This window comes from Helianthus annuus, chromosome 17 (assembly GCF_002127325.2).
Source record: "Helianthus annuus cultivar XRQ/B chromosome 17, HanXRQr2.0-SUNRISE, whole genome shotgun sequence".
Taxonomy (NCBI): domain Eukaryota; kingdom Viridiplantae; phylum Streptophyta; class Magnoliopsida; order Asterales; family Asteraceae; genus Helianthus; species Helianthus annuus.
In genome coordinates, this window is record NC_035449.2 from 54,482,610 (window position 1) to 54,508,271 (window position 25,662).

The 25,662-nt window shown below is 36.9% G+C and overlaps 2 protein-coding genes and 1 long non-coding RNA gene across 15 annotated transcripts; all 3 read right to left on the bottom strand.

Annotated features, from left to right (window-relative positions):
* Positions 1 to 730: 730 nt before the first annotated feature.
* Positions 731 to 1,671, bottom strand: LOC110924407 (21 kDa protein). The gene has a single exon (XM_022168416.2). It carries the CDS (start codon positions 1,530 to 1,532, stop codon positions 936 to 938), a length of 597 nt encoding a protein of 198 aa, XP_022024108.1. The 5' UTR covers positions 1,533 to 1,671; the 3' UTR covers positions 731 to 935.
* Positions 1,672 to 3,796: 2,125 nt separating this feature from the next.
* LOC110926213 lies at positions 3,797 to 9,441 on the bottom strand. Of its 13 annotated transcripts, none has more exons than XR_004887058.1 (10): positions 9,314 to 9,441; positions 8,690 to 8,794; positions 8,441 to 8,504; positions 8,040 to 8,348; positions 7,647 to 7,951; positions 7,190 to 7,252; positions 6,764 to 6,829; positions 4,781 to 6,681; positions 4,509 to 4,598; positions 3,797 to 4,145 (listed from the first exon to the last, which is right to left on the bottom strand). It is a non-coding gene; the product is annotated as an uncharacterized LOC110926213 (long non-coding RNA). The 13 variants fall into 13 exon arrangements; XR_004887055.1 differs by lacking the exon at positions 7,190 to 7,252 and adding exons at positions 8,937 to 8,964; positions 9,058 to 9,139 and having other exon boundaries at positions 4,781 to 6,829; positions 9,314 to 9,433; XR_004887050.1 differs by lacking the exon at positions 7,190 to 7,252 and adding exons at positions 8,937 to 8,964; positions 9,058 to 9,139 and having other exon boundaries at positions 4,781 to 6,829; positions 9,259 to 9,430.
* A 5,082-nt stretch (positions 9,442 to 14,523) lies between these two features.
* LOC110923148 (21 kDa protein) lies at positions 14,524 to 15,450 on the bottom strand. Its single transcript, XM_022167324.2, has one exon. It carries the CDS (start codon positions 15,290 to 15,292, stop codon positions 14,696 to 14,698), a length of 597 nt encoding a protein of 198 aa, XP_022023016.1. The 5' UTR covers positions 15,293 to 15,450; the 3' UTR covers positions 14,524 to 14,695.
* Positions 15,451 to 25,662: the final 10,212 nt, after the last annotated feature.

Consider the following 25,662-nt stretch of genomic DNA (forward strand, 5'->3'; position numbering starts at 1 on the left):
GATAAATCAAAACACAAGAAATCTACTACACCACCAAATGATGAATCAAGTTTAACTAACTTACACATAATTATCTCTAATAATGTTTTTGAATGTCCAAATTTTAGCTAACAAAGAAACAAATAGGGTTTCAAGTTTTTAATAGGTTTAGATAAATGGTTTATTATTTATTATTTTTTTTATATAATCAAACGAACACGAATGAACGTAACCGAATATTACCGAACGTTCACGAACGTAGTCGAACGAACGAGACCTGTGTTCGTGTTCGTTCGCTAAGCTAATCGAATAATTTTTTTTGTTCGTGTTTGTTCGTTAAGCTAATCGAACAAACATAAACGAACTTTCTGCCGAACGGTTCACGAACTGTTCGCTGAACGTCCGGTTCGTTTACAGCCCTAAGTAGAAGAGAGCGTGATTAAAGGAGAAACCATCGTTTTTTTTTATGAAAGGATGACCTCAAATGTTTTTATTTATTTACTTTTTTTTAGTGGAGGGAATTAAAAAAAAAAAAAAAAAAAACAGTAGTGAGTGTTATTTAAATGTGTTTTTGTGTTCCTTTGTATAATTTTATTTATCAATGGTTTTATAGTTTTCAAAAAATTATATTACTTTACAAAATATGATGCTACGCAAGGTTGGTGGCCGAATCTTGCTTTTGTCCCCCAGACCCTATATTTTAACAATACTTTAAAAATGATTTGTTTTTCTTAAACAGTTGCCCTTCGTGAACTTGTAACCATCTTCCTTGTATTGATCCAAGAATAACAAAGCTTAAAAATTAAACATACAGATATATGATAGCTTCACATATATGAAAAACATGATACTATGTTTATACAGTTTCGACATAGAACGATGAGTGGTACATTTGACACAAACTAATTTCTATTCAGTATTGTACATGGTATTCTTATGGTGCACATCTTATAGACTCATGGCTTATGAATACCCTTTCTATGCCTGACCGCAAACCTGTTGACCAAAGCTAGTGCATTACTAGTGACTTGTGACACATAAACCATCCTTTTGGTCACAACATCCTTCACATGTCCCTTCATAGTAAACCCCCTGCTACATATGTTTTGATTAGTAAGAGCCGCGCCCACCCAAGTCTCCACGTTGCTCATGTGCCAGTCGAAGTCTTCACCCTTGGCGCGAGCCATCCGCTCGAGCTCCTGAACCGACTGGCTTAGACTTGTCACACTGTTGGTCATGGTGCTGATACAGTCTCTAACAGCTTGATGCTCTCGGAGTTTTATCCCGGAGAGTCGAGCTAGTTTAGAAATGAATGCGGCTGCTGACTTGGCGTCGTTTAGGCTGACTGTAACGGCTGCTTTGGCGAGGCGGTGATCGCTTCCTTGGATAGAGTTAGCATAGGTTGAGAGACAGCGGACACATAGAGGTGGGTGCAGGGTGGTTTTGCATGAGGCTTTGACGAAGTCTGTGGTGGGTGAGGTGGTGCCACGGGCGGCTGCGGTGCACCCGACGATGGTAGCGAGAACTAGGAAGTAAAACCCTATTTTTTCCATATGGAAAGAATGTTGTTGAAAGCTTTAGGTATGATTATAAGAGAAGGGGTGAGGTTGAATGAGAAGGGTATGGCGGTTTATATAGTGACATTTGAGAGGTTTAACCATCTAGCTAGCTATTTGAGTCACTCAAGCATCTTTTAGGACCGGGTTGACCACTTTTCTTGGATTAGGCTGAAAAAAAACCAATGTGTGGCATTGTATAAACCTTGTGGACAGACCCAAACAATGTCGATTACACGGTTCTAGAACCATGTATCACGTGCACTTGTTTAATCGTTATAGCTTTAAATGTACTCTAATCTCTTGTTGACTTCGGATACATACAAACTTACCGGTCCACAGTAAATTATCAAAGGTGGTTGACTTTCTCAACAACCTTAAAAAAGTCAAACATTTAATTAAGTGTTAAGCCACTATGAGACATCTAATTAAGTGTTAAGCCACTATGAGACAAACACAGCTTGGGGGTGATACCGTGGACGAGTGGAAGACCAATTTAAACCCAGCCCAAACCGAAACCAACTACATAACTAATCTAGTTGAGTCTACTCAAACCGTCTTTGTTTTAGCTGACCGGTCCTATTAAACTGGCAAACCAGATCGGGTGATCATACAACGTAAATATATTTTTCTTCTTTTCAAAATCTTTTACTGTTTCAGACAAACGTATTTTGTTTTTTAAAGCTACATCTTGTTATTACAAGTCATCAGGATCAATAAGATCTTCGTTCTAACTATATAAAAAACAAATCAAATGCATGATGAGTGGCATTGTGGCATGCCAACTGGGCATGACGAGATAAGTGTTGAATTATAGTCAAAGATTTGGTTTAATAGATCATTAATTACAACAAACATATGCTTGTTTGGACAGCTTGTTTGTAAATAATTGTGCATATTTGTCGGTATTGGTATCAAATTCAAATCTATCAAATGTTGGGGAAGCAAAGACGAGAGTTCGCAACGTTAATCTGTTAAAATAAATATACTTTAATCTCAAGTGGGATTCACAAGTCCACGCTTCGTTAGTTGTAAACTAACACGAAAGTGACAAAACTATTATCGTTTCTTTGGCTGTCTTTAATATTAACCAATCTAGTAAAAGTGTATAGGGGGAAAGGGCAACCCAAGGGTGCCACCTTTGTCTCGATCAATCAACCGGCGTTATGTTAAACTTGTTACAGAGTACCCTTGCGCTACAAATATTGCCAGCGCCTTACCCTTACCCTACAAAATACCCTTGAACAATGTACCCCACTATTTTATCTCACCCACCAATCATACACACACCATTCAAGAGATTGACCCCACCCTTAAACCTCTTCTCTCCAAAGTCCAAACCCTCATGGGTAGATGTACCCGTGGAACATACCCTTGCCCCTTACCCTTGGGGGGTGGCAGCGGTGTAGTGTTCTAGCAAGGGTTGAAACCCTTGCACCTCTACCCGTAAGATGCCCGGCCTCCCTAAATATTTGTAATTGATCGATCGCATTTTTCATTGTAACAACTCATTATATAGGGTGAGAAAATACAATAATAAATCATGTAATCAAGTACTAGATAATCCCTACCAAATATACAAAAAAATGTTAAATACTATATATACATATATATATATATATATATATATACTAGGTTGTGACCCGGGAATACTCCCGGGTTGTGAATCTTTATATCTAAAAAATAAATATACATCTATATATATTAATTAATAAAAATATACCATGTAGTTGTGAATCTTTATAACCTGGGAACTTCCCGGGCAGAAAAAATCAATTTATAATCTAATTATGTCATTAAATAAATTAAACGACAAGTTTTCAAACGTTATTAAGTGTTTAAATAAATAAGTTAAAATTTGGTGTCAATACTATGCGGTACCAATGTTGAAATTAAAAGACATGTTTTCAAACCTTATTTGCCGTAAAATAACACTTTTTTTTCCATGGGGCACCTCCTTCCTTTTCTTTACATGTGCACCCCCTATGCTATGTGATACGGTACCAGTTAAACCAAAGCACTTATGAAGAAATGAGTTGAGCCAAACCACTTTTTTTTTACCATAATCCCAAAGAAATAAAGGCACTTATGTTTTTACCTTTTTTAACCAAAACCCAATAAAGGCCCATATAAAATTAATTTCGACCCACTTGTTTTCCCGCTCAAATCAATGTGAGGAGGCTTCACAAGATGCCATGTGTCCCACAAGATTATGAGCATTTTCTTAAAACATGAATTGACTTAAAAGGTCAAGCCACACAAATCAAAACAACAATGTATATATGCATCACCAAAGAATTTCAAAACTTCACTTTGTGTTCAAAAATCAAGAAAGCACTCCACAATTACTCTAGGCTAACCGATTAGTTTACATATTTCTCCCTGAGAAAGGTGTCCCACTCAACCAACACTACAACAATATTCATATATGATTCAACTTAATCACATAAATTAACACATTATTTTGAAGTTCTCAACCCTTTTGTTGTTCTCATTTGAACCAACCATTATGAGTGTGTGAATGTGTGTGTTCCAAACTTATCTCTGGAAGTCAATCAATGGACCATGGTCCAGTAGATCCCAACTTAAGTGAAAACCCCAAAACTGACCCTGCAGTTCACAAAATAAAAAATGAGTCGTTAGATAGTCAAAGTTAACCACCAGATTTGCAGTAGTGACATAGTTAGAATGATAATTTTGGGAAGGCTAATCCAAACAACCCTAATATTAATTCACCTAGATACCAGTGCTTCACGCACTTTGACTTTGGATGTCAAAATTTAATTATTTAAGTATGTGGGTTTGGCATAAATAATTGATAAACCTCAAAATAGTATAACATCCATATGTGTTTGGGTCAAACCTGGGAATACATTAGTTAAACGGGTTGTGTGTGCATAGTTCTATTATTCTACTTAGATTCATAATCAGATTATTTGTTTTCAAAAACCTATAACAGGTAAATAATCGTACCTTTTAGCCAAATACGATGACATTATTACTTTTTTTTGAAGTATTCGAAGTCTTTTAGCCAAAACGGATTGATTAAATCTTAGAAAAAACCTACATTCACCGTTATAGAAGATGTTAAGTACAAACAATGAACTAAGATGCTAACAACGAACACAAAAGAAAACACCCCTACCAATACGCACCATATATTAATAATCAAATAAAATTACTTTATTTCTTACTATACACAAATAAAAAAACTTGTAAAATCATAGGATTATGAATAAACAAACCTTGGATAAGGAGAGCCTTTGATAAAGCGACGCACAATTGACCATGATGTAAAAACAATCACAATATATCGTTGAAAAAGATTTAGCATAAATGTATCTATGCAAGTACAACAGGACAGTAACTCTAAGCAACAGACTACATTTTAGCTAATCAAAAAAGTCTCCTAATGTCTTCTATCGGAGTTAAAATCCCACTCCGAACCAGTCTTTTCAACCCATTCATAAGGTTTCTATCAGGATACATGCTACAAATTAAATTCATGCCTGCAAAAAATGTAGATATGGATTGTTTAAACTTTGTAGATAAGTTCAATCTGATGCCCTAAATAAGTCTAGATTGAGAAAACGTTTCTTCTTACCATTTTCTTATATACTCACTTGCAAAAGTAATAAGATCATCACTTCAACTTTTAAGGTTTAACATACAACATTTTGAGTTTGAAGTTGTCTAAGGTCGAGCCCATACATGCGTTCCACATTGTGGGTCCCCAATATATGATATAATGAAGAATGGGACTTGCCTCAATTAGCTCAACTTTTCTCTGAGGATCAACACCTAATACACAAAACTGAAAACGAATTGGATCTCACTTTGATAGAAAAAATTAATAAACAAAAGAACTGCAAATACCATAATTCAAACAGAAAAACGTAATCTATATAATCATCAATCGTCATTCATGATACTAATTCAAACAAATATCACAAAATTATGAAATCACACCTGTATCAAGCCGATCGATTTCCAATACCAAAGCCAAGATGAAAAATCGCTGAATTTTACACTTCGAAAACTTATCGTAAATCCGTCTTGGTAAAATGAAGGGCAAAGCAATTAGGGTTCTGATGACTGATGAGGAATGCCCCCAACATCAGTACCACCAAATCCACATTATTTGTCTGTCTAGTTCAAACAAATTAGTTTATCAGCAGGTTAATGGCTCAGATTGTTTATCCTAACCAATCATCCCATTGTAGTTGCATTTATACAAACTGGTTTCTTTGTGAGGGCGAATCGGCTTTTCACATAGCCATCTCGAATATCACACCAAATAGGAAAGGAGACATCACAAACCAAGAATGAATCAACCTACCACTATGTTTTTAAATTTTGTTTAATTCTATTTTTATCCTTATAGACAATACCTGGGAGGAAGGTGAGTGTCCCAAGTCCAAACAGGCCATACGCTAATCAGCCTAACACTATGTATATGTCCAATTTAACTACAAAGGCTCAATGAATTTTAGAGCAGGAAGAGAAACGTCGTTAACTTTAACGTCAAAACAGTAACGTCGTTAAGTTACTATTCCCAGCGATCAGATATTAATATATTTAGATTTAGATTAGATTAGCTTATTTTTAACTTATCGCAACCGAGCGACAAATACTGATGAAATGATACCCAAATTTCAAAAGTAAAATACTCAAAACAACATGCCTGTTTAATAGTCTCAACATGCGGCAGAGCACGTCATAGAAGATGCCACCAGTCACCCATAAGGACCACGAATGCCACCGTAAGCAACACAACCGAAGGCCAAACCCACCAGAAAGGCAGAAACAATACTCAAATCTCTGAGGGACCAAATAAGACATACAGAACCCAAACAAAAGTTAGGGTTACCAACGGTTATAGTGATTACCTCATTTTTGCAAGGCAATGGTGGTCGTTAGACCGTGTCAGCATCACTACCAAATAACCCACCGGGAAGCGGAGGCGGTGGGTTCAAGAATAACCAACATTAAGCTTCTCCATTTTGTACATAAAGTCATTTTGGTTGTGTTCATAGAATTTATGCAAATTAATAGGAACTCATTACCAGAGAGAACAGATAGTTGAAGATAAGGAAGCCTCAGAAAAGAAGAGAGAACTTTAGACTGCATTCATTATACCAGTTACCTGGGAAGCCTTAACAACTTGATTAAAATAGTTTTGTGCGCAAGAGGTGTACTTTCGTGTCTCATATATCAAATCAACATACCTCCACAAAACATTTCCATCATAGGAGCTGCCAATATTGCTCTGCTAAAGCAAAATCACCTCAGACCTATTCAAAAGAACAAACAGATGTGAAAAATCATTAAATGAATCCATGAACAATGATGTGTGTATTGAAATAGATATTAATCAAACAAATTTAAAAAAAAAAAAAAAAAAAAACTCTTTCAAGAATTTTGCATAATGCTAAGAAGCATTATGTTTCCAGGGTCTGGTACAATCATAATCATACTCTGATAATACAAATCGTGTTAATATTGTTAAGATCATTCTAGTACCCAACAAAATTATGATAATATATAGAAATTTTAAGAATCATAAGTGACTCAAAAGTGGAAATAAAATCCAATTACACTTTAATACTGTCAACATTGTGAGCAAAGTTCCAGATCAACCTAGTCATAATCACCTTTTAGGCCACCATGATGTGGAGCAGTATCCCGACTCGCTATCATTATTTTCTTATTATGGTCTACAATATAAAAAAGATCATCATCATCACCATTGCTGACATTATTTCTTAATAGTATTGTTATATTATTGAATAAAGAGATATTTATACAATTGCCAGCATTAACATTTTATTTTATAAATGCATTTCAAAACTAAACACAACATAAACTAATACCAATTCCACTTCATTTCATGGTAATTAACAAAAAAACATGGTCATAACTTCAATTTTCATTATGAATTCATGTAATGTCCTTTGATCAATTTAATTCTTGTTATGATACCTAATTAAGAACGTAAAGATAACACCATATCATGATTACCAGCCGGGCAATCATTTTCACATACATAATGTGTTTTGAATCAACTTCAGAGAAAAAAGATCAACAAAATCATAGAATTTGAAAGTATACCATCCGTTTTGGCACTCGTTGATCCATTAGAGTCCATGTTGACTGCTCCGGTGATCCCACAGGTGACCGAAGTTGTTTTGAGATGTACTTGGATCTTAACAGCCAGCAAACCTCTTTAAATAGTTTAAAATAAATGACCAATCAATGACTAAAAGTGTTACTGGAAAATCCTATCTCCAGTGCTATTGGACTAAAAGTCTTGCCGGAATTTCACTTCACCACCATCAACGAACTCACTATATAAGCTTTCCACTTTTGTTGGCTCGAAGTGTTCGTTGAATACGGTGATATCTCCAGAGCGTAACCTAAACATAAATAAAACCATACGAGAGTTAATTGGCGGTTAAAGGACCTGTGGCTTACACATGGAGATAGTATCGACAATCATACGACCTTGAAAAACCATCGCCGCTGTCGAGGGTTCAAAGTGTAACCCTAGTCCGTCTTCTCCATAAACACCACCAGTCACAACCGACGGCTGTGAAACCGGATCATCCTAACCTCTAACCGCCTACATTGCCCCTCCGCACAGCCACTCCAGATCCGTGTAAACATAAAGTGAGCATCTCTCCCAACTTCTCACTTTGCAGTAGGCTTTTTCTGCTGCAAAAACCCACCAAAAACCAAGAAAGAAGTTTGGGACACTGTGAGGCATGCACGCGTATTCGATGAATTCACCTCAACTGGTTGTGTGCTACTAACCTGAAACCCAAATATCAAAAATCGAACACATAGAAGACACTCCGGTTAATAACACAACTGCAAATATATGAAAACACAAATGGTGTACATACCTCGCTATTTGCATCGATGATAATGTATTCCTCGCCAAATTATCCATATGTGATTTCTTTGACTCTAAATAATCAACAATAAACAAAATAAAGAAGCTGATATATGGAAACAAATTTTCATTCATGCATTTTAACAAACACTTCATATGCATTCAATCTTAGCACTTACTCACATCAAACAATTGTATTGAAAATTAAACTAACATTGATTATTAAAGTGTGATGTCGAGAAAGAAAACGTATACATACCTTTAGATTGAAAGTGAGTCCTCGCTTCGATAAGTTCTTCGACGACGCTTGCAAATGTCTGTTTAACAACAAATCTTAACTGGACTACGATAGCGTAGAATGTTTCTGTATGCCATTGAACCAAATTTGTTAAAAACTTACCTTAAATTGAAACAAAAAAAAAACCTAGATATCAAGAAGTAAGAAGAATCGGTAAGAGAGTTGCATAAAAATATAAAGCATAATCGGTCGATTTGAAAACAGGAACCGAAACAAAACCCTAATACCTAAGACTCCTGCAACCAACAACTCTTAAAACATCAAAAAAACAGTAAAATTAATCCAAATCCAAAATATGTAACGCACTCTGACAAGAAAACAAATTAAACCTCAGATCAGTCTGACATAAACCAAAAATCAACCCTTGTAACACAAAATCCAATGAACGACGAACAGAACAAACGCTGACAACTGAAATAATGGAAACCAAGAAAACCAAATGTCAAGATAGATAAGATAGATCTCAACACTTCAGAAACGATGAAGAAGAGGATGAGCGATATTCAAAACGGGATAATGTAAACAATCACCTAGTGGACGAATGAGAAGTTGATGAGATATTCATAACAAGAATCAATAACTTACACCAGATTATGCTCATGCTCGATGATTGTTGATGCGATTAGTGTTCGCGATGATGAAAGATTGATGTCTTCGTTGAGATTCGGAGTGAGACGGCTAGAAAAATGGATATCAAAATTAGGGTTTGTGTAAGGGAAGAATCCGTGTTTAATATGAGACCCGAATCCAGTAACGACCCAAAGTCCGACCCACACCATTCGGATCCCGCTTTCATTTTCGTAAAATCGTGAATGATGAAGGCATTTGAGAATTCCCTCCTAAACTCAAAAATATAAGTTGCCACATCAGCAAAAATGTCCCAAATCCAATGCCACCTAGCCCAAATCACATCTCATTTATATATATATATATATATATATATATATATATATATATATATATATATATATATATATATATATATATATATATATATATATATATATATATATATATATATATATATAGATATAGGGTAAGGTTATTGTAAAAAAGACCAAAAGTGTGAGAAAGGTAAGAAAGAATCTCAGCCATTAGATCTAAATTAATTGAAAAGGGTAAACAAGTAATTTTATCATTAATTGAATAATTAAAAACTTCCCATAACCGCCACCTTAATTATAGGAAGTATATAACACCATTCAGCACGTATATAACACCATTCAGCAAGTATATAACACTATTCAGCATTCAGCAAGTATATAACACCATTCAGTAACTATATAACACCATTCAGCAAATATATAACACCATTTAGCAAGTATATAAACCATTCAGCAAGTATATAACATCATTCAGCAAGTATATAACACCATTCATTGACTAAACATCTGATCGAAACATATTTTTTTCTCTATATAAGTATAGCAAAATGGTACTCATATTAAAGATAAAAAAACGCTCGTTATTATGGTGTAATTTTTTTTAAAAAAAAAATTTATCTATAAAAAGTTATTGACGTTTAAAAAAGACGGGGGGAAGTTACATGTGCATTACCTAATTTCTAGTGGGTTTAAAAGACTATATTGCCCCTAAATATTTCAAATCAGTCCAAATTAATGAAAATATTTTACAATTTGGTCCCTATTGATCTCAACCATTAGATCAAAAGATCTAATGGCTGAGATTCTTTCTTACCCTTCTTACACTTTAGGCCTTTTTTACACTTTAGGAGAAGAATTCGTTAGAACCACTCTTTATTGCGAGAACTGTGAGAACCAGTGTGAACATAAGAAACAATACACAAAAAAATCTAAAAAGCAACACAATTTTTTATTTATAAAAATTTCTATTTTTCGTTTATAAAAAAAAATTGGATACTAAAAATAGCAATTTTTATAAAAAAATTAGGTTTTTAGATTTTTTTAGGTTTTTTGAGGGTTTAGCTTTATGGTTTAATTTTTTAGCATTTAGCTTGAGTGTGTGTGTGTGTGTGGAGGGGGGGGTTAGTTTTTAGCATTTAGCTTGAGGGGTTACGTTTTTTTTTAGGTTTTTGGTGGTGTAGTGGGTTTATTTTGTTTTGTTCACTTTGGTTCTTTTTATTTTTTTAGGTTTCTTTATATATATATTTTTTTTAAAATATATATATTTTGAAAATAAGTTACAAATTTAATATAGTTAGCTATTAAATAGGAAGACAAGAAATTAAATACAAATATTAAATGAAATAAAATGAAACATTTATATTAGTTGAAACTTATTCTTTTTCCTTTTTACAAATAGTTTTGTCTCATTTGAACCTTCCATTATATATATATATATATATATATATAGGTAGAGGATCCTGTAAAAAGTGCTTAAAGTGTGAGAAGTGTATTATAACACTGTATATAATACTATATAACACCATATAATACCATATAACACTATGTAACACTATATAACATTATTTAACAAATATAACACTATAGTTTGTCTGATAGCATGTCTATGATAGATGTATAGTGTTATATTTGTTATATAATGTTATATAGTGTTATATAGTGTTATATGGTATTATATGATGTTATATATTGTTATACGGTGTTTATATGGTGTTATATAGTATTATATATAGTGTTATAATACACTTCTCACACGTTAGGCCCTTTTTACACGATCCTTACCCTATATATATATATATATATATATATATATATATATATAGAGAGAGAGAGAGAGGTCAGTTAACGTACATTACGGCTTAACGTACGACCATTATGCGACCAAATTACGCACGTTATTTTGAAAATCACGCACGTTATAAACCTCAAAAAACTTAATCACGCATGTTGGAAACATAAATCACGCACGTTAATCACGCGTGCCCTAACTCCCAGTTCAAAAATCACATCTCCTGTTCTACGATCTGAAACCACTATTACTGCCCTCTGACTCTAATCGAATCAAAGTTTGGTCATGTTCCTGCATCATAATTGTTTGGATTGAAACAGTGGAAACTAGTGAAAATGACTTATTTTATGACTATAAACTAAACCTGTGAACTCACTCATTATAATTGTTGACACTTGTTTCTTGCATGTTTTCTCAGGTCGCTAAGGTACTCACGGTTAGTTGCACAACATGGATATCAAAACATATTTCAGAATGATGCATTATCACTTTGTTTACTATTGGTTTTTGGGTGTTTTTGTTGGCGCACAGTTTACTTTACGTTCATTTACAGTACCGCATTTTTGTTAACTTATTTTTAGTTGTCTGGTTTAAAACATATTTTTCTCATATAGAGGTCGTTCTATATGACCGGTGTCTTAGATCCTGCTTTGTCACGCGTCTCGCGGTAAAACCACGCAGGTGGTTTTTGAGAGTGTGACAAACTGGTATCAGAGCCACTGGTTATAGAGAATTAGGTTTGCATTAGTAGTAGACCTAGACTATAGCCACATACACGACACTAGTACTAACTGACACGAACACAAACACATGACATCACTTGTAACGTATGTTCAATTTTATACGTATCTCATCATACTAACCTAACCTAACAGGCATGTCGTCATCCTCTTCATACTACTACTACTACTACTACGGGTATGTTTGGCAAAAGTAGCTGGTGGCTGATAGCTGGAAGCTGATAATTGGTGGTTGGAAGCTGGAAGCTGGTAGCTAGTAGCTGTAGTTTTTTAGATATATTTGGTGTTTGGCAGATTAGCTGGAGCTTTTAATAAAATATATAAAATGACCAAAATGGACATAACTAAAAATTTAGAAAGTTGTTGCATTAAAAAGTTCCTTATTTTTAGAGGTTAAAATAGTCATTTTCCTTAAAAGCTTGTAGCTCCTTCTAAACGCTACTAGTAGTAGCGTTCAACCAAAAGCTTCAAGCTCCTAACCTAAAAGTTTCAAGTTCCTTCAACCAAACAAGACTTTTTATTGAGTAAGAGCTTTTTCTTAAAAGATTAAAGCTAGAAGCTCCTAAAAGCTCTTAAAAGCTCCATGCCAAACATACCTTACATACGGGCGCCAGGGAAAATCACCAAATTAGCTAAGTTGATTACAAAGATTACCAAAGTAGGCATCAAAACTTTTAGATTATCAGCACAGGAGTACAACAATGGCACAATTGAAAAGGGTGGCGCAAGATGTTGTGGCGCAGGAGAAGGCTGGTGCAGTGAAGATGGAAGCAAACTGGAATTTTTGAATGTCGTAGAAGATTAAAAGGTGGTGCAGGACCAGGCTACGACTAGGGGTGTTCATCGAATCGAATAACGAATTTTCGAATTATTCGAATCGAATTTTTCGAATTTTTATTATTTTTACCTGAATTCGTATTCGATTCGATTCGAATAATATTTGAAACTCGAATTCGAATCGAATTCGAATAAATTCGATTTAATTCAAATTCACACTAAACAATAAATTACTTTACTTTCATTTTTTAAAACACTACAAACTAATTATATTCAACATAAAATATAATATTCTGCAAAATTAACTATCAATATGTCAAAACACCAAAATTAGAAGATAGGTTGGTTACTGGTAGCGATTTAAGTTAGGTAAAAATTTAGAAATAAGTAGCATGGAGTATTTGTCAGTAGGTTTGGTAATGTTATGAATAATAAACTTATCACTTATGGAAGTAGTTCATATTTTGGCCATGTTTATAAGTTATAACTTATATGTGTGTGTCTATACATATATCAAAAAATTATATATAAATTGAATTCGAATTTCGAATCGAATCGAATTCAAAATCATAAATTCGTATTCGATTCTAATTCGATTAGTGGATTCGAATACGAATCAACTCGAATTCGAACCTTTTTAATCGAATTCGAATCGAGTCGAATTTCGAATTTTTCGAATTCGAATCGAATTCTGAACACCCCTAGCTACGACGCATGAAGAAGGTGTGCTTCTCCATACGGCGTAGTAGATGAAATTTAATGTTGCAGGAAGTCTAGATGATTGGCATAGGAAGAAATGGTTTTGGCGCGAAGAGAAAGTTGGTTGGCGCAGGATGGCTATTTTGGTAATTCTAAAATGTCAAGGTTATTATCTTAAGAGTTAAATGCCAATTTAGTCCCTATGGTTTGGCCGTTTTGCCAGTTTAGTCCAAAGGTTTGAAATGTTGCCATTTTAGTCCAAACAGTTTCAAACGTTGCCATTTTAGTCCACTTAGTTAACTTCATCCATTTTTCTGTTAACGAGAAGGGCAATTCGGTCATTTTATATAACCAAATTGCTCTTTTAGTTAACAGAATTACATATAAAATGACAGAATTGTCCTTTTCGTTAACAAAAAAAGGGATGAAGTTAACCAAATGGACTAAAATAACACTAAAATGGCAACGTTTGAAACTATTTGAACTAAAATGACAACGTTTGAAATCTTTAGACTAAAATGTTAAAATAAACTAAACCACAGGAACTTAATGGCATTTAACTATCTTGATAAAAGAAGGTTAATTTGATGATTTTCCCTTTACATATTAAAAAGCACTTAAATATATAATTTAAAAAGTTAGTTTGTAATCTTTCAAACAAATGAAGTGGGAGGGATCCAATTATGTTGTTTTTGGTGAGTTTGGTTGCACATGTTTTCAGCTTTTATTATCGTTGTATTCCTTAAAAAAATAGGGTGCTACGTATGGTCGGTGGAAGAATCTAGCTTTTGTCCCCCCAACTCTAAATTTTAATAATACATAAAAAATGATTTGTTTTCTTATGCAGTTGCACTTCGGAAATTTGTAAACATCTTCCTTGTATTGATTCAAACATAACAAAACTTAAAAACATAAAGAAGTGATGGCTTCACTTATATGAAAAACATGCTACTATAAAACATGCTACTATGTTTATACAGTTCGACATAAAACGATAAGTGGTACATGTGACAAACTAATATCTACTCAGTATTGTACATTTATTTCTTGGTATTCTTATGGGGCACATCTTATAGACTCACGGCTTATGAATACCCTTTCTATGCCTGACCGCAAACCTGTTGACCAAAGCCAGTGCATTACTAGTGACTTGTGACACATAAACTATCCTCTTGGTCACAACATCCTTCACATGTCCATTCATAGTAAACCCCCTGCCACATATGTTTTGATTAGTAAGAGCCGAGCCCACCCAAGTCTCCACGTTGCTCATGTGCCAGTCGAAGTCTTCACCCTTGGTGCGAGCCATCCGCTCGAGCTCCTGAACCGATTGGCTAAGACTTGTCACACTGTTGGTCATGGTACTGATGCAGTCTCTAACGGCTTGATGCTCTGGGGGTTTTATCCCGGAGAGTCGAGCTAGTTTAGAAATGAATGCGGCTGCTGACTTGGCGTCTTTTAGGCTGACTGTAACGGCTGCTTTGGCGAGGCGGTGATCGCTTCCTTGGATAGAGTTAGCATAGGTTGAGAGACATCGGACACATAGAGGCGGGTGCAAGGTGGTTTTGCATGAGGCTTTGATGAAGTCTGTGGTGGGTGAGATGGCGACACGGGCCGCGGTGGTGCACCCGAGGATGGTAGCAAGGACTAGCAAGTAAATCCTTAGTTTTATCATGTGTAAAGAGTTTTTTTGGAAAGCTTTGGTTGGGAGTGCGTGAAAAAAGGTAGCGATTGATATATGTAGTTATGATTACGAAAGAAGGGATGAAGTTGAATGAGAAGGTTAGCGAGCTTTATATAGTGACATTGGAGACCTAGATATTTGAGTCCCTTGCTAAAGCATCTTTTGGGACCGGTTGACCACCTCACTTGGATTAGGATTAGGATTGAAAAAAACAAATTATGTTATCAGTTTTACAGTTACTAAAGGTTGTGATAAGCGTACCACACCTCTTCTCTTTGTTGCACTCACCATTCAATTTTTAAAAATAAGTACCATTCTCATATTTCCATACAAATAAAACAAGAAAAACCTTATTTTATGTTTTCATGAATGGGGAACGATTAAATTCAAAGCATCTCCAATAAAAGGATACTAAATGCGCGTTGGTAAACAAATGTCCTTAGAATGTGCTTTTTCACAACACAAAAAACACACCCTTTCACAACACACAAAAACATTCATATTTTTTATTGGTCAAATAAGCGGTATTCTCATATTTCCATACAAAAAAAAAAAAACAAAAAGAACGTAATTTATGCTTTTAGGGATGGGGTACGAAAAAAAAGGATGCTAAAAACGTTTCTAGTAAACAAGTGCCTAAAATCCTCAAAACCTACCCTCTCAGAATACACAAAAACATCTTATCTCCGTCCTATCACTCGGTTTTAAGAGTTATTAAAACACTCTCTCCTCACTGTACTCATCACCAAAAACTCTTCACGTGTAATTCTTTAATCTATACAGCTTTAAATGCTTTCTCATCTTTTGTTGACTTAGGAATTAGGATACGTAAGTATCAAGCTTACCAGTACATAGTAAAACAACAAAAGAGGTTGACTTTCTAACAAACTCCAAAAATTGTCAACCTTCCTGTTAAGTCTTTAAATTTAATTATAACCACTTTATACAAGCTTGGCCCGGGGTGTTACCGAGAAAGACCGACCTCCAAAAGGGAATCAAATGTGACATGCCAAGTGGGCATGATTTTTTTTTTGAAAGGTATAGATCAGTGGATAATCCCTAGGCTGGTGAAACCCAAGCCGCAAGTTCGAATCCTCCGGCGCTCGAAAGCTACCTCCCGGTTGGACCGGACTCACCCCCGTGCGGGAAACCCACTAGGCCCGGGATCGAACCCGGGACCTGTGGGTGAAAACCCTCACACCTCAACCGCTGAGACACGGCATCATTGCCAAGTGGGCATGATGATTGTTGAGATAAGTGTTGAATAATAGTCAAAGATACGCTTCTAAGGGATCATTAATTACAACTAATATACACTAATTTGGACAGCTGGTTTATAAACAATTGTGCATATTTGTCGTATTGGTATCAAATAAATCTATCAAACGTTGTGGAGGCGATGACGAAGGTTCGCAAGATAGATTTGTTGAAATAAACATACCTAATTTCAAGTGGGATTCACAAGTCCACGCTTCGTTTGTTGTAAACTAACACAAAACTATCCACGTTTCTATGGCTGTCTTAAATTATTAACCTATCTACTACGTTGTATATGAAGTTGGGCTGGCATAACGGGTCAACCCGATCTGTTAAGACACGTACACGATAAGACACGAACCCGAAACATGTAAACGCGAATACGACACGAAATCTTATCGTGTCAGATTTTCGAAACACGAACACGAACCTGTTAATAAACAGGTTACACGAAACAACCTTTTAAGACACAAAAAAATTACCAACGTATCGTACGACCTATTTAAGACATGGATACGACCTGTTAATACACGAACACGACCTGTTTAAAACACGAACATGACCAAATTGGGGAAGCTGTGAACCAAATTGTGAATGGTGGTGTTTGTGAGAGAGATTTAAAAATCAGGGGTTGGATTGTGGAAAAGGAACCACGTGTGTTTGTGTATAATCCACCCCAGGTCCTACGAACGACTGATGACCGCATGTCCACACCCACATATAATATTTTTAAATTTTTAATTATTAACATGTACTTAACGGGTCTTAACAGGTTAACGGGTTTTAACCTGTTTAGACACGAAACCTGTTAAGGTCTTATCATGTCGACCTGTTTTAGACAGGAAACTTATTAAGGTAAAACACGAAACATGATAACTTCGTGTAGATTCGTGTCGTGTTATCGTATTCGTGTCAGAATTGCCAGCCCTAATATGAAGCTACCCAATAATACAACGATCTTTTAAGATGTTTTGTATCAATTAATTTTAGTTACCGGTGTGATAGGTTACTTGGTGAGTTTTGGTTGACAAGCTACTGCTCATAGCAGGCATTATTTGTTGCTTTTTCTCCTGATGCTCTGCCCTTGATTGCTTAGTAGGTCTGTGATTGAACGCGGCTACCTTGTGTAGTATAGCTAGATCTATACGAATCCCATTAACCTTTTAAAGCTCTGTGTCGTCGATGAGGAAAATGGGGGACGGTAGTCATGAGGTGATAAAGTTCTTTCTTACAAACCTACCAGATAGAAGTAGCTTAAAGGAGATTGGGGATTTCTTCAGTTATTACGGGGAAGTCATGGGAGTCTATGTAGCCAGGAAAAGAGACAAGTTGGGGAACAAATTCGGGTTTATCACGTTATCAGGGGTTAAGGATAAACTAGTGCAAGTTGATAATATAAAGGTTGTGAAGATGGGTGATAATAAACTCAAGATTAACATCGCCAGATTTGCTTTAGAGAACAACGTCAACTCTCGCTTGCCGGAGAACAACATTGGTTACACTCATGGCATGAATGGTAGTCTCAAGAACGATAATCAGGTTAAGACCAATAGACCTTTCATTCCTAATCCTTTGGGGACGACCTATAGGGATTCTCGGGTGGGCAACCCTAAGGGGGTTTTGTAGGAAGAAAAGTTGGTGGAAGTCTCTAGCTTTGTTAAACCTATTAAGGATTGGTTGAACAAAAGCTTGATTGTCAGAACTTTTGATCTCTCAACCCTCATTAAGCTAGATGGACTGTTTATGAACGCTGGTGGCCCTAAGGTTGAGTTAAAATACGTCGGTGGGTTATTTACGTTGCTGGTTTTTGAGAGCACGGAAGATATGTTAAACTTTAAAAATCTCGATCCGAATGTTAAGTTATGGTTCTCATGGGTGGAAATCTGGATTGGTTAAGCTCTCCCGTTTGAACGTATTGCTTGACTCAAGATAACTGGAGTTCCACTACACTTGCTAGACGTTGAAGTGCTTGACTCAGTTGGGAGAACATTCAGTAAAGTGGTTCATGCTGCTTCAATGACTAAAGAGTGTAATGACCTTACGTTCGATTTAGTTGGTGTCCTGGTTGGGGATGGAAAGAGAATTTGTGAACCAGTTACCCTAAGATGGAAGGATAGGAAATTCAAAGTTTGGGTGACCGAAGAATTGGGAGACTGGATCCTGGATTGCATCAACGGGATTGACAGTGGGGTGGAGGACGAATGGTCGGATTCTACAAAGGAAGACGACGATGGAAGGGAGAAATTTTACTCTCCGGGGGCGGAAGGTTTTTTGCCGGAATCTTTGACGGGAACTAAGGAGATGCGGCAGGAAGATAGACAAATGGACGACAGTACTTACGGCGCCACGGGAAACACTGATTCGGGAGGCAGTCAGTTCAATTGCATGGGAAATGTAGGAGGATTGAAAGAGCCGGTTCAAATCCCCATTAGGGTAAGTGGTGGTCCTGAGGCTATGGAAGAGGGAGAAATCCCGTTTGTGTTTAATGATGGTGGGAAGAAAGAGACAAATGGGTCTGCTCCTGGGCTCTTTAGATTGTTCATGGTCCATTGGAAACAGGCCGCTGGAGTCACTCAAGCCCAATCCATTTTTGTTAGTAAAATTGGGGAGCCTACTACCAAAAAAAGAAGGAGATTGGACGATCCATTAGGTTTTATGGATTAGGAGACAGACAACTGTGTTAGGGTCAATGGTATTGGCGCTGTTGGGGATAAAAACTTTTCTTTGGATTTCAATGTTGGGCTTCAGAACAATTGCCTACTGACGATGAAATAGGTATCCAGACCGAGGTCGGAGAAAATATACAGGTTTTTTCAGAGCCGGAGCCTGGCACTCGGCCACTATCATCACCAAAGGAGAAAACTAGGAACATAGAAACAGAGTTAACACTTGAGGTGGGAAACGAGATTGGAGCTGACTTGTGTCAGCATCTAGGTCTGATTGAGGATTTGATTGCGGAAGAAGGTATTCAGAAAGTGAAACCATGAATTTCATGTCGTTAAATATTAGAGGTATGGGGTCTGTGTCGAACGTTGGCTGGGTTTGTAGTTTGAGGAAATAGCTCAAGGTTTAATTTTTAGCTATTCAGGAAACCCAAATCGAGGAGGTTAGTCATGATTATGTTGCTAAATTCTGGGGAGATTCCAATTTCTCGATGGATTCGGTAGGGGCGTCGGGTAGATAGGGGGGATGCTGTGCATTTGGGATCCTAATGTTTTTCGGTTCCAGGGAGTTTCTAAACAAAGACATTTCTTGATTATTAATGGGTGGTTGGTTGGAAGTAACCTGCAGATTAACATTATTAACCTTTACGCACCTCATAGGGTTGTGGAGAAAAAACTGTTATGGAATAGCCTAACTGATGTGATTAAATTGGGGGTCGGGCAATGGATTCTTCTCGGGGATTTTAACGCGGTCAGGTCTCCTGTGGAAAGGAAGAACTCGTCTTTTAACAATTCATGTGCTAAAGATTTTAACGACTTCATCAACGATTGTGGGTTGGTTGAATATAACATGAAAGGTCAGAGGTTCACCTTTCTAGCTCCGAATTCCAACAAACTGAGTAAAATTGATAGGATATTCGTTTGCAAAGATTTTTTTGGAGCATGGCCGGATGCGTGTATGAGGGCGTTACCGAGATTACACTCCTATCATTGCCCAGTTTTTCTTGAAACTTCTCGAGTTAACTTTGGGGCTAAACCGTTTAGATTCTTCAACTTGTGGCTTTAGAAAGAGGGTTTTGACAATATTGTTGAAAACGCGGTGGTCTCATATGCTAAAGTGGGGGATCGGCCAGACATGGTTCTAGTTAACAAATTTAAGCATATCAGGAACTTATCAAAGTTTTGAGGAACGAAAGGTGTGTTAAAGATAAAGAAGATAACATGAGAGATAAAGAAGAATTGGAGCATTTGGATAAATTATGCGAAGAGAGTGACCTATCTGAAGAAGAGGTTTGGATAAAGGAAGAATGCTTTAAATTTTTTTGTGAAAAGGAACGCTTAATTGCTCTGGATTTGAAGCAAAGATCTCGTTGTAGATGGGCTATCGAGGGAGACGAGAACACTGCTTTTTTTCACAGGCTCATTAACAACAGGAAGAGTAAAAATGGTATTCGGGGGTTGTATATTGAGGGAGAGTGGGTGGATAAGCCGAAGCTGATTAAGAAAGAAGTTCTCCGTTTTTTAAGAACCACTTCACGGAGAAAGTCCGGTACAGACCGAGGTTGACTTGCCCGGGAGTGAAAAGAATTCCGAAGTAGAGGCAAGCTTATTATCGGAGCATTTTTCGATAAAGGAGATTAAATAGGAAGTTTTTGAATGTGGGGCAGATAAGGCCCGAGGTCCGGATGGTTTTAATTTTAGATTCTTGAAACATTTTTGGAGATTCTTCGAGGAGGATTTCAAAGATGTGTTGTCCCAGTTTTACGAGTCGGGTTCTATCGACAAGGGATGCAGCACGTCGTTTATAACTCTCATTCCTAAAACCAAGGATCCGATCGGGTTAGACTACCGGACGATTAACCTTATCGGGATTATTAATAAAGTTATTTCGAAGATCTTGGCAAATCGTACGAAGAAGGTGATTGGAAGTATCATTTTGGTGTCACAAACGGCTTTTGTTAAGGACAGGTTTATCCTCGATAGCCCTATGATTCTTAGCGAGATTTGGTCTTGGCTGGAAAAAACAGGTAAACAAGCTTTCATCTTTAAAATCGATTTTGAAAAAGCATATGACAATGTTAATTGGGATTACTTGCTCGATATGTTGAATCAAATAGGGTTCCCTCGATTATGGTGTAAGTGGGTTAAAGGGGTGCTTGTGGCACCTGAGGAAAACCTGTAGTAATCTTAATTTATCACTTCACTCCTCTGTGCTTACTTGTCAAATTTCGGGATGAAATTTCTTTCAAGTTGGGGATGATGTGACAACCCGAACACTATCGAATGAACTTGATCGTATGGGCCACATAATATGGGCTTCGAATGGACTCAACTCTATACTTCGAATTTTAATTGGGCCACACTAACAAATCACAATGCACACTTGATTATTTGGGCCGCCACAATCACATAGGCTGATCAAATGATAACTATGTCTAATAATGCAATCTGATCAACATGGGCCGCTAATTTTATTCAATTGATAGCACACTATATATGAGTTTCAAATTCACAAACTCAAATTATGATTGGACCAAAATTCTAAGTGGGCCGATGACTTTGGTAGATGAAATAAATGGACTAGATTTGGACCGGTGGCAACTATGCATTTTGTTAAATGTGGGCGACAATCTTGTAATAATCACATATTCACATGCAATTTCTAATTCCAATCCCACTGAGCCGACAATATTAATGCACTTCTGCATGATTATTATATTGAGGCGCACAACATTAATCACATGAATTCTGATAAGTTACTTGGGCCTGAATAGAACTCTCACATTTAACTCGCTGGTAATTTCCCTCAAAGCCCAAAATTCAGGCCCAAGACTCTTAAACCCAACCGGACCCAAATTCACTTGGGTATCACACATATATGCACTTGGGGTATACGTATATGTTTCATTTGCGAATCTTTGCAAAACCCTAGCACTCCCTTCGTTCTTGGAAGCATCGGCAGTCTCCTTTTCCCTTCGATTGAAGCCTCGGCCTAGGTCCTAGCATTCTCTTTTGCGTCTTAATAAGGGTTAGTATATTCGTTATGATTCATGCAATATTTTCTGTTGAGCTACATGTGTATATATGTGAACAATTAGTGCTACAAATCATTTGAGAAACAACTTATTTTGTTGGAGAATGATATATGTAACATGATGGTTATGGGTAGTTGTCGTCCGTTAAGTATTTGATGATGTATATACATGTGGGTTTTCAATTTGCTAGGGTCAGAATCATGTGTATGAACGTTAAAGATTTGGATAGTAAATTCTTGTATTAATCCGATAATATTGGTGTGATATGTTTGTACATGGAATTTGTTATGTGATGGTAGAATAGATGGTTTACCATGATAATATGAATGAACTGTCCTTGTGCGACAAAGTATCCAACTGGATGATTATGATTGTTATTGAAATTTATATTAATATTATGTGGTAATTCAATGAACTATTAATTTGGTTTGGGGTGTTTGCTGTTGGCCAAAATTGTGTTTTGGAATGTTTGTATTATGTTTTGGGCTATGGATTCCTATGTTGTGTGATTAGATAAGTTAGCACAATGTGGCTGCACATGTGCTGGTGATATGGGTCATATGTGAGCATGGGTATTGTAGAGTGAACCGAAACCATGATGGATTGTTACAAGTTAAAAAGTAAGCTAGTATTAACACTAAGTTATGTTATAAATGGAACTTGTAAGTTAAATAACTTTAGTTAGTGGGCCGTTACATGTTAATTGATTGGGTCCTATCCTCTTGTAATTGGCAAACTAGTTATAAATGATAAAATGAAACATGCGTGTACGGCCCTAACTTGCAATGAGAATATGTGTTGGTATGAATACTTGCTAGAAATTGTGTGATAGTACGAACTATACTCGTTACGACTTGTACAATGTGCACGTAAGATTGTGATTTACGTGAGTGTGAAACTAATTATCACTAGTGATCCTAATAGGATTTGATTGACCAACTGTAACAAGAAATTAATCTTACCGAGCAAAACTAAGGTGAGTTCATCTCTCTTGAGCATGCGTCCCGGTGGTTGGGACAGTCTTCGGGTATCCCTGGGAGGGATAGGTTTTGGGTAACTTGTTTGGGTATTCCTGAGAGGAATACGTCTTGTTGTAAATCGGTAATGTTGGATAATATACTCATCCTATCACCTTTAAAGTCCCTCCGTGTTGTTTGGTTACCTGAGAGGTAACAAGGTATTAGTTAGTAGCGGGGTTTGGCAACCTCACCCCGTATCTGGGAGGACGGGTGTTGAACTAATGACCTAGTCATGACCAATGCTTTGATATGAGTATTGGAGAAAGGGCAATGTAAATCAGGAGTCGTCTTGTACTCGGGGTATTATCAACATTAAATTCAATGGATTAACTAAACACTTGGTAACCAACGTTTTCATAAAACTATGAACTCACCAGCGTTGTCTGATACACTTGTTGCATGCTCGCAGGTCCTTAGATGTTTTGGATTTGGAACTTGCTGTTTGGAGTAGCTGGAGTGGTCATGGGTCGACCGGAGGGATTCATGTGGTTGAACTATTGATATCATACATTTGGTTTTTGAAACAGTTTAACATCGGTTTACTAATTGCTTTCGCTGAACATGTTGGCTTTCATTTAAACTCGTTGATGGTATTTTTCATTAATAATTAAGGATTTTATTTTGAAACTTGTACGCGTTCAATGTAATTAGTGGCTCGTTGTTGGTACATCACACGCCTAACAGGGACTTTCCCTAGGTGGTATTTTGGGGGTGTGACAGTGCTAGTGTCTGCGAGATCCTCGGTTTTGGTTAATGGTTCCCCGACGTTCGAATTCCAATGTCAGAAAAGTCTTCGCCAAGGCGATCCTGTTTCCCACTTCCTTTTTCTTATTGTGATTGAAGCATTATCGTGTTTAGTCCCTAAAGCTTGTTCCGTAGGTAGATTTAAAGGGGTGAAACTCCCTAACGGGGGCCCAGTGGTCTCTAACCTTTTTTACGCCAATGACGTGTTGATTATTGGGGAATGGGAGAAGGAGAACATTTTAACGGTGGCTAGAATTTGGCGGGTGTTTTATGCTTGTTCAGGGCTGAAGATCAACATCCAAAAATCAAACATTTTTGGTGTAGGAGTTGTTGAGGAAGATATTGAAAATATGGTGACGGTTGTTGGTTGCAAGAAAGGGTTTTTCCTTTTAACTACTTGGGAATTCCCTTAGGGGCAAACATGAATCAGATTTGTAACTAGGATCCTATTGTTAGCATCTTCAAAAATCGGCTTTCGTCTTGGAAAGCTCATACGCTCTCTATCGGTGGTCGGGTGGTTCTAATAAAAGTGGTCCTTGAGAGTCTTCCCATATATTATTTATCTATTTTTAAGGCGTCGGTTAAAGTGATAGATAAATTGGAATCCCTTATGAGGAATTTTTTATGGGGAGGTTCGGAAGATGTTAGGAAATTGCATTGGGTGGCTTGGGATAAAATCACCCTGCCTAAAAAGTTCGGTGGTTTAGGCCTTTGTAAGCTCAAAACGGTTAATGAAGCTCTTCTTTGTATATGGGTGCGGAGATATAGGGTGGAAGAAGAGAGCCCTTGGAGAAGAGTCGTCTTGGCTTGCCGTGGTAAGTCTAGGAAATGGTCTTATTTGCCTTCCAATCCAGCGATATCGGGAGTGTGGAAGAACATTGTTAAGATGGAGTCAAAAGTTTTAGTAAAGGGCAAGAGGTTTAATTGCTTCATTAAAGGGATTTTGGGGGACGGGTGTAGCATCCGTTTTTGGATCGACCATTGGGTTGGGGATGCTCCGTTAATGTCTTTATGGCCTAGATTATTTGCTTTGGAAAAGAACAAAGGATGCTGGGTTAGCGACCGTCTTTCAGCACCGGGTGAAGCTACGGCGGTGTATTGGGGCTGGTTAAGACCTCTGGTTAACCTGAAGGAAGTGGCGGAGCTGAATAATTGTGCGGCGTTGCTGGCTGGCATGCACAAAACTGCTGAGAAGGATAAATGGAGGTTGTCGGCGAATGATTCTGGTCAGTTCTCGACTCACTCGTTCAAAGAGCTTTTGATCGATCCTGCGATTACCGGAAGTGTTTATTCGGCCAAGGGGTGTAGGTGGGTTCCTTCAAAATGTAACATCTTTATCTGGAGGGCGGTGTTAGATCGTATTCCAACTAAAATTGCTTTGGTTAGAAGAAACATATCGGTGGATTCGGATCTCTATGCGTTTTGTAATGAAGAGCCCGAATCTGTGGATCACCTTTTCACGGCTTGCCATAAGGCTCGCCGGGTTTGGAGTTGGTTTAACAAATGTGTTAAATTACCGCCTATTTTTGCTTTTTCCCTTGTGGATATTCTTGATTTGCATAAAAGTGTTAACGGGGATAAGAAAACTAAGGAGATAGTCTGAGGTCTAGTCACAGTGACTTGTTGGTGCTTATGTAAAGCTA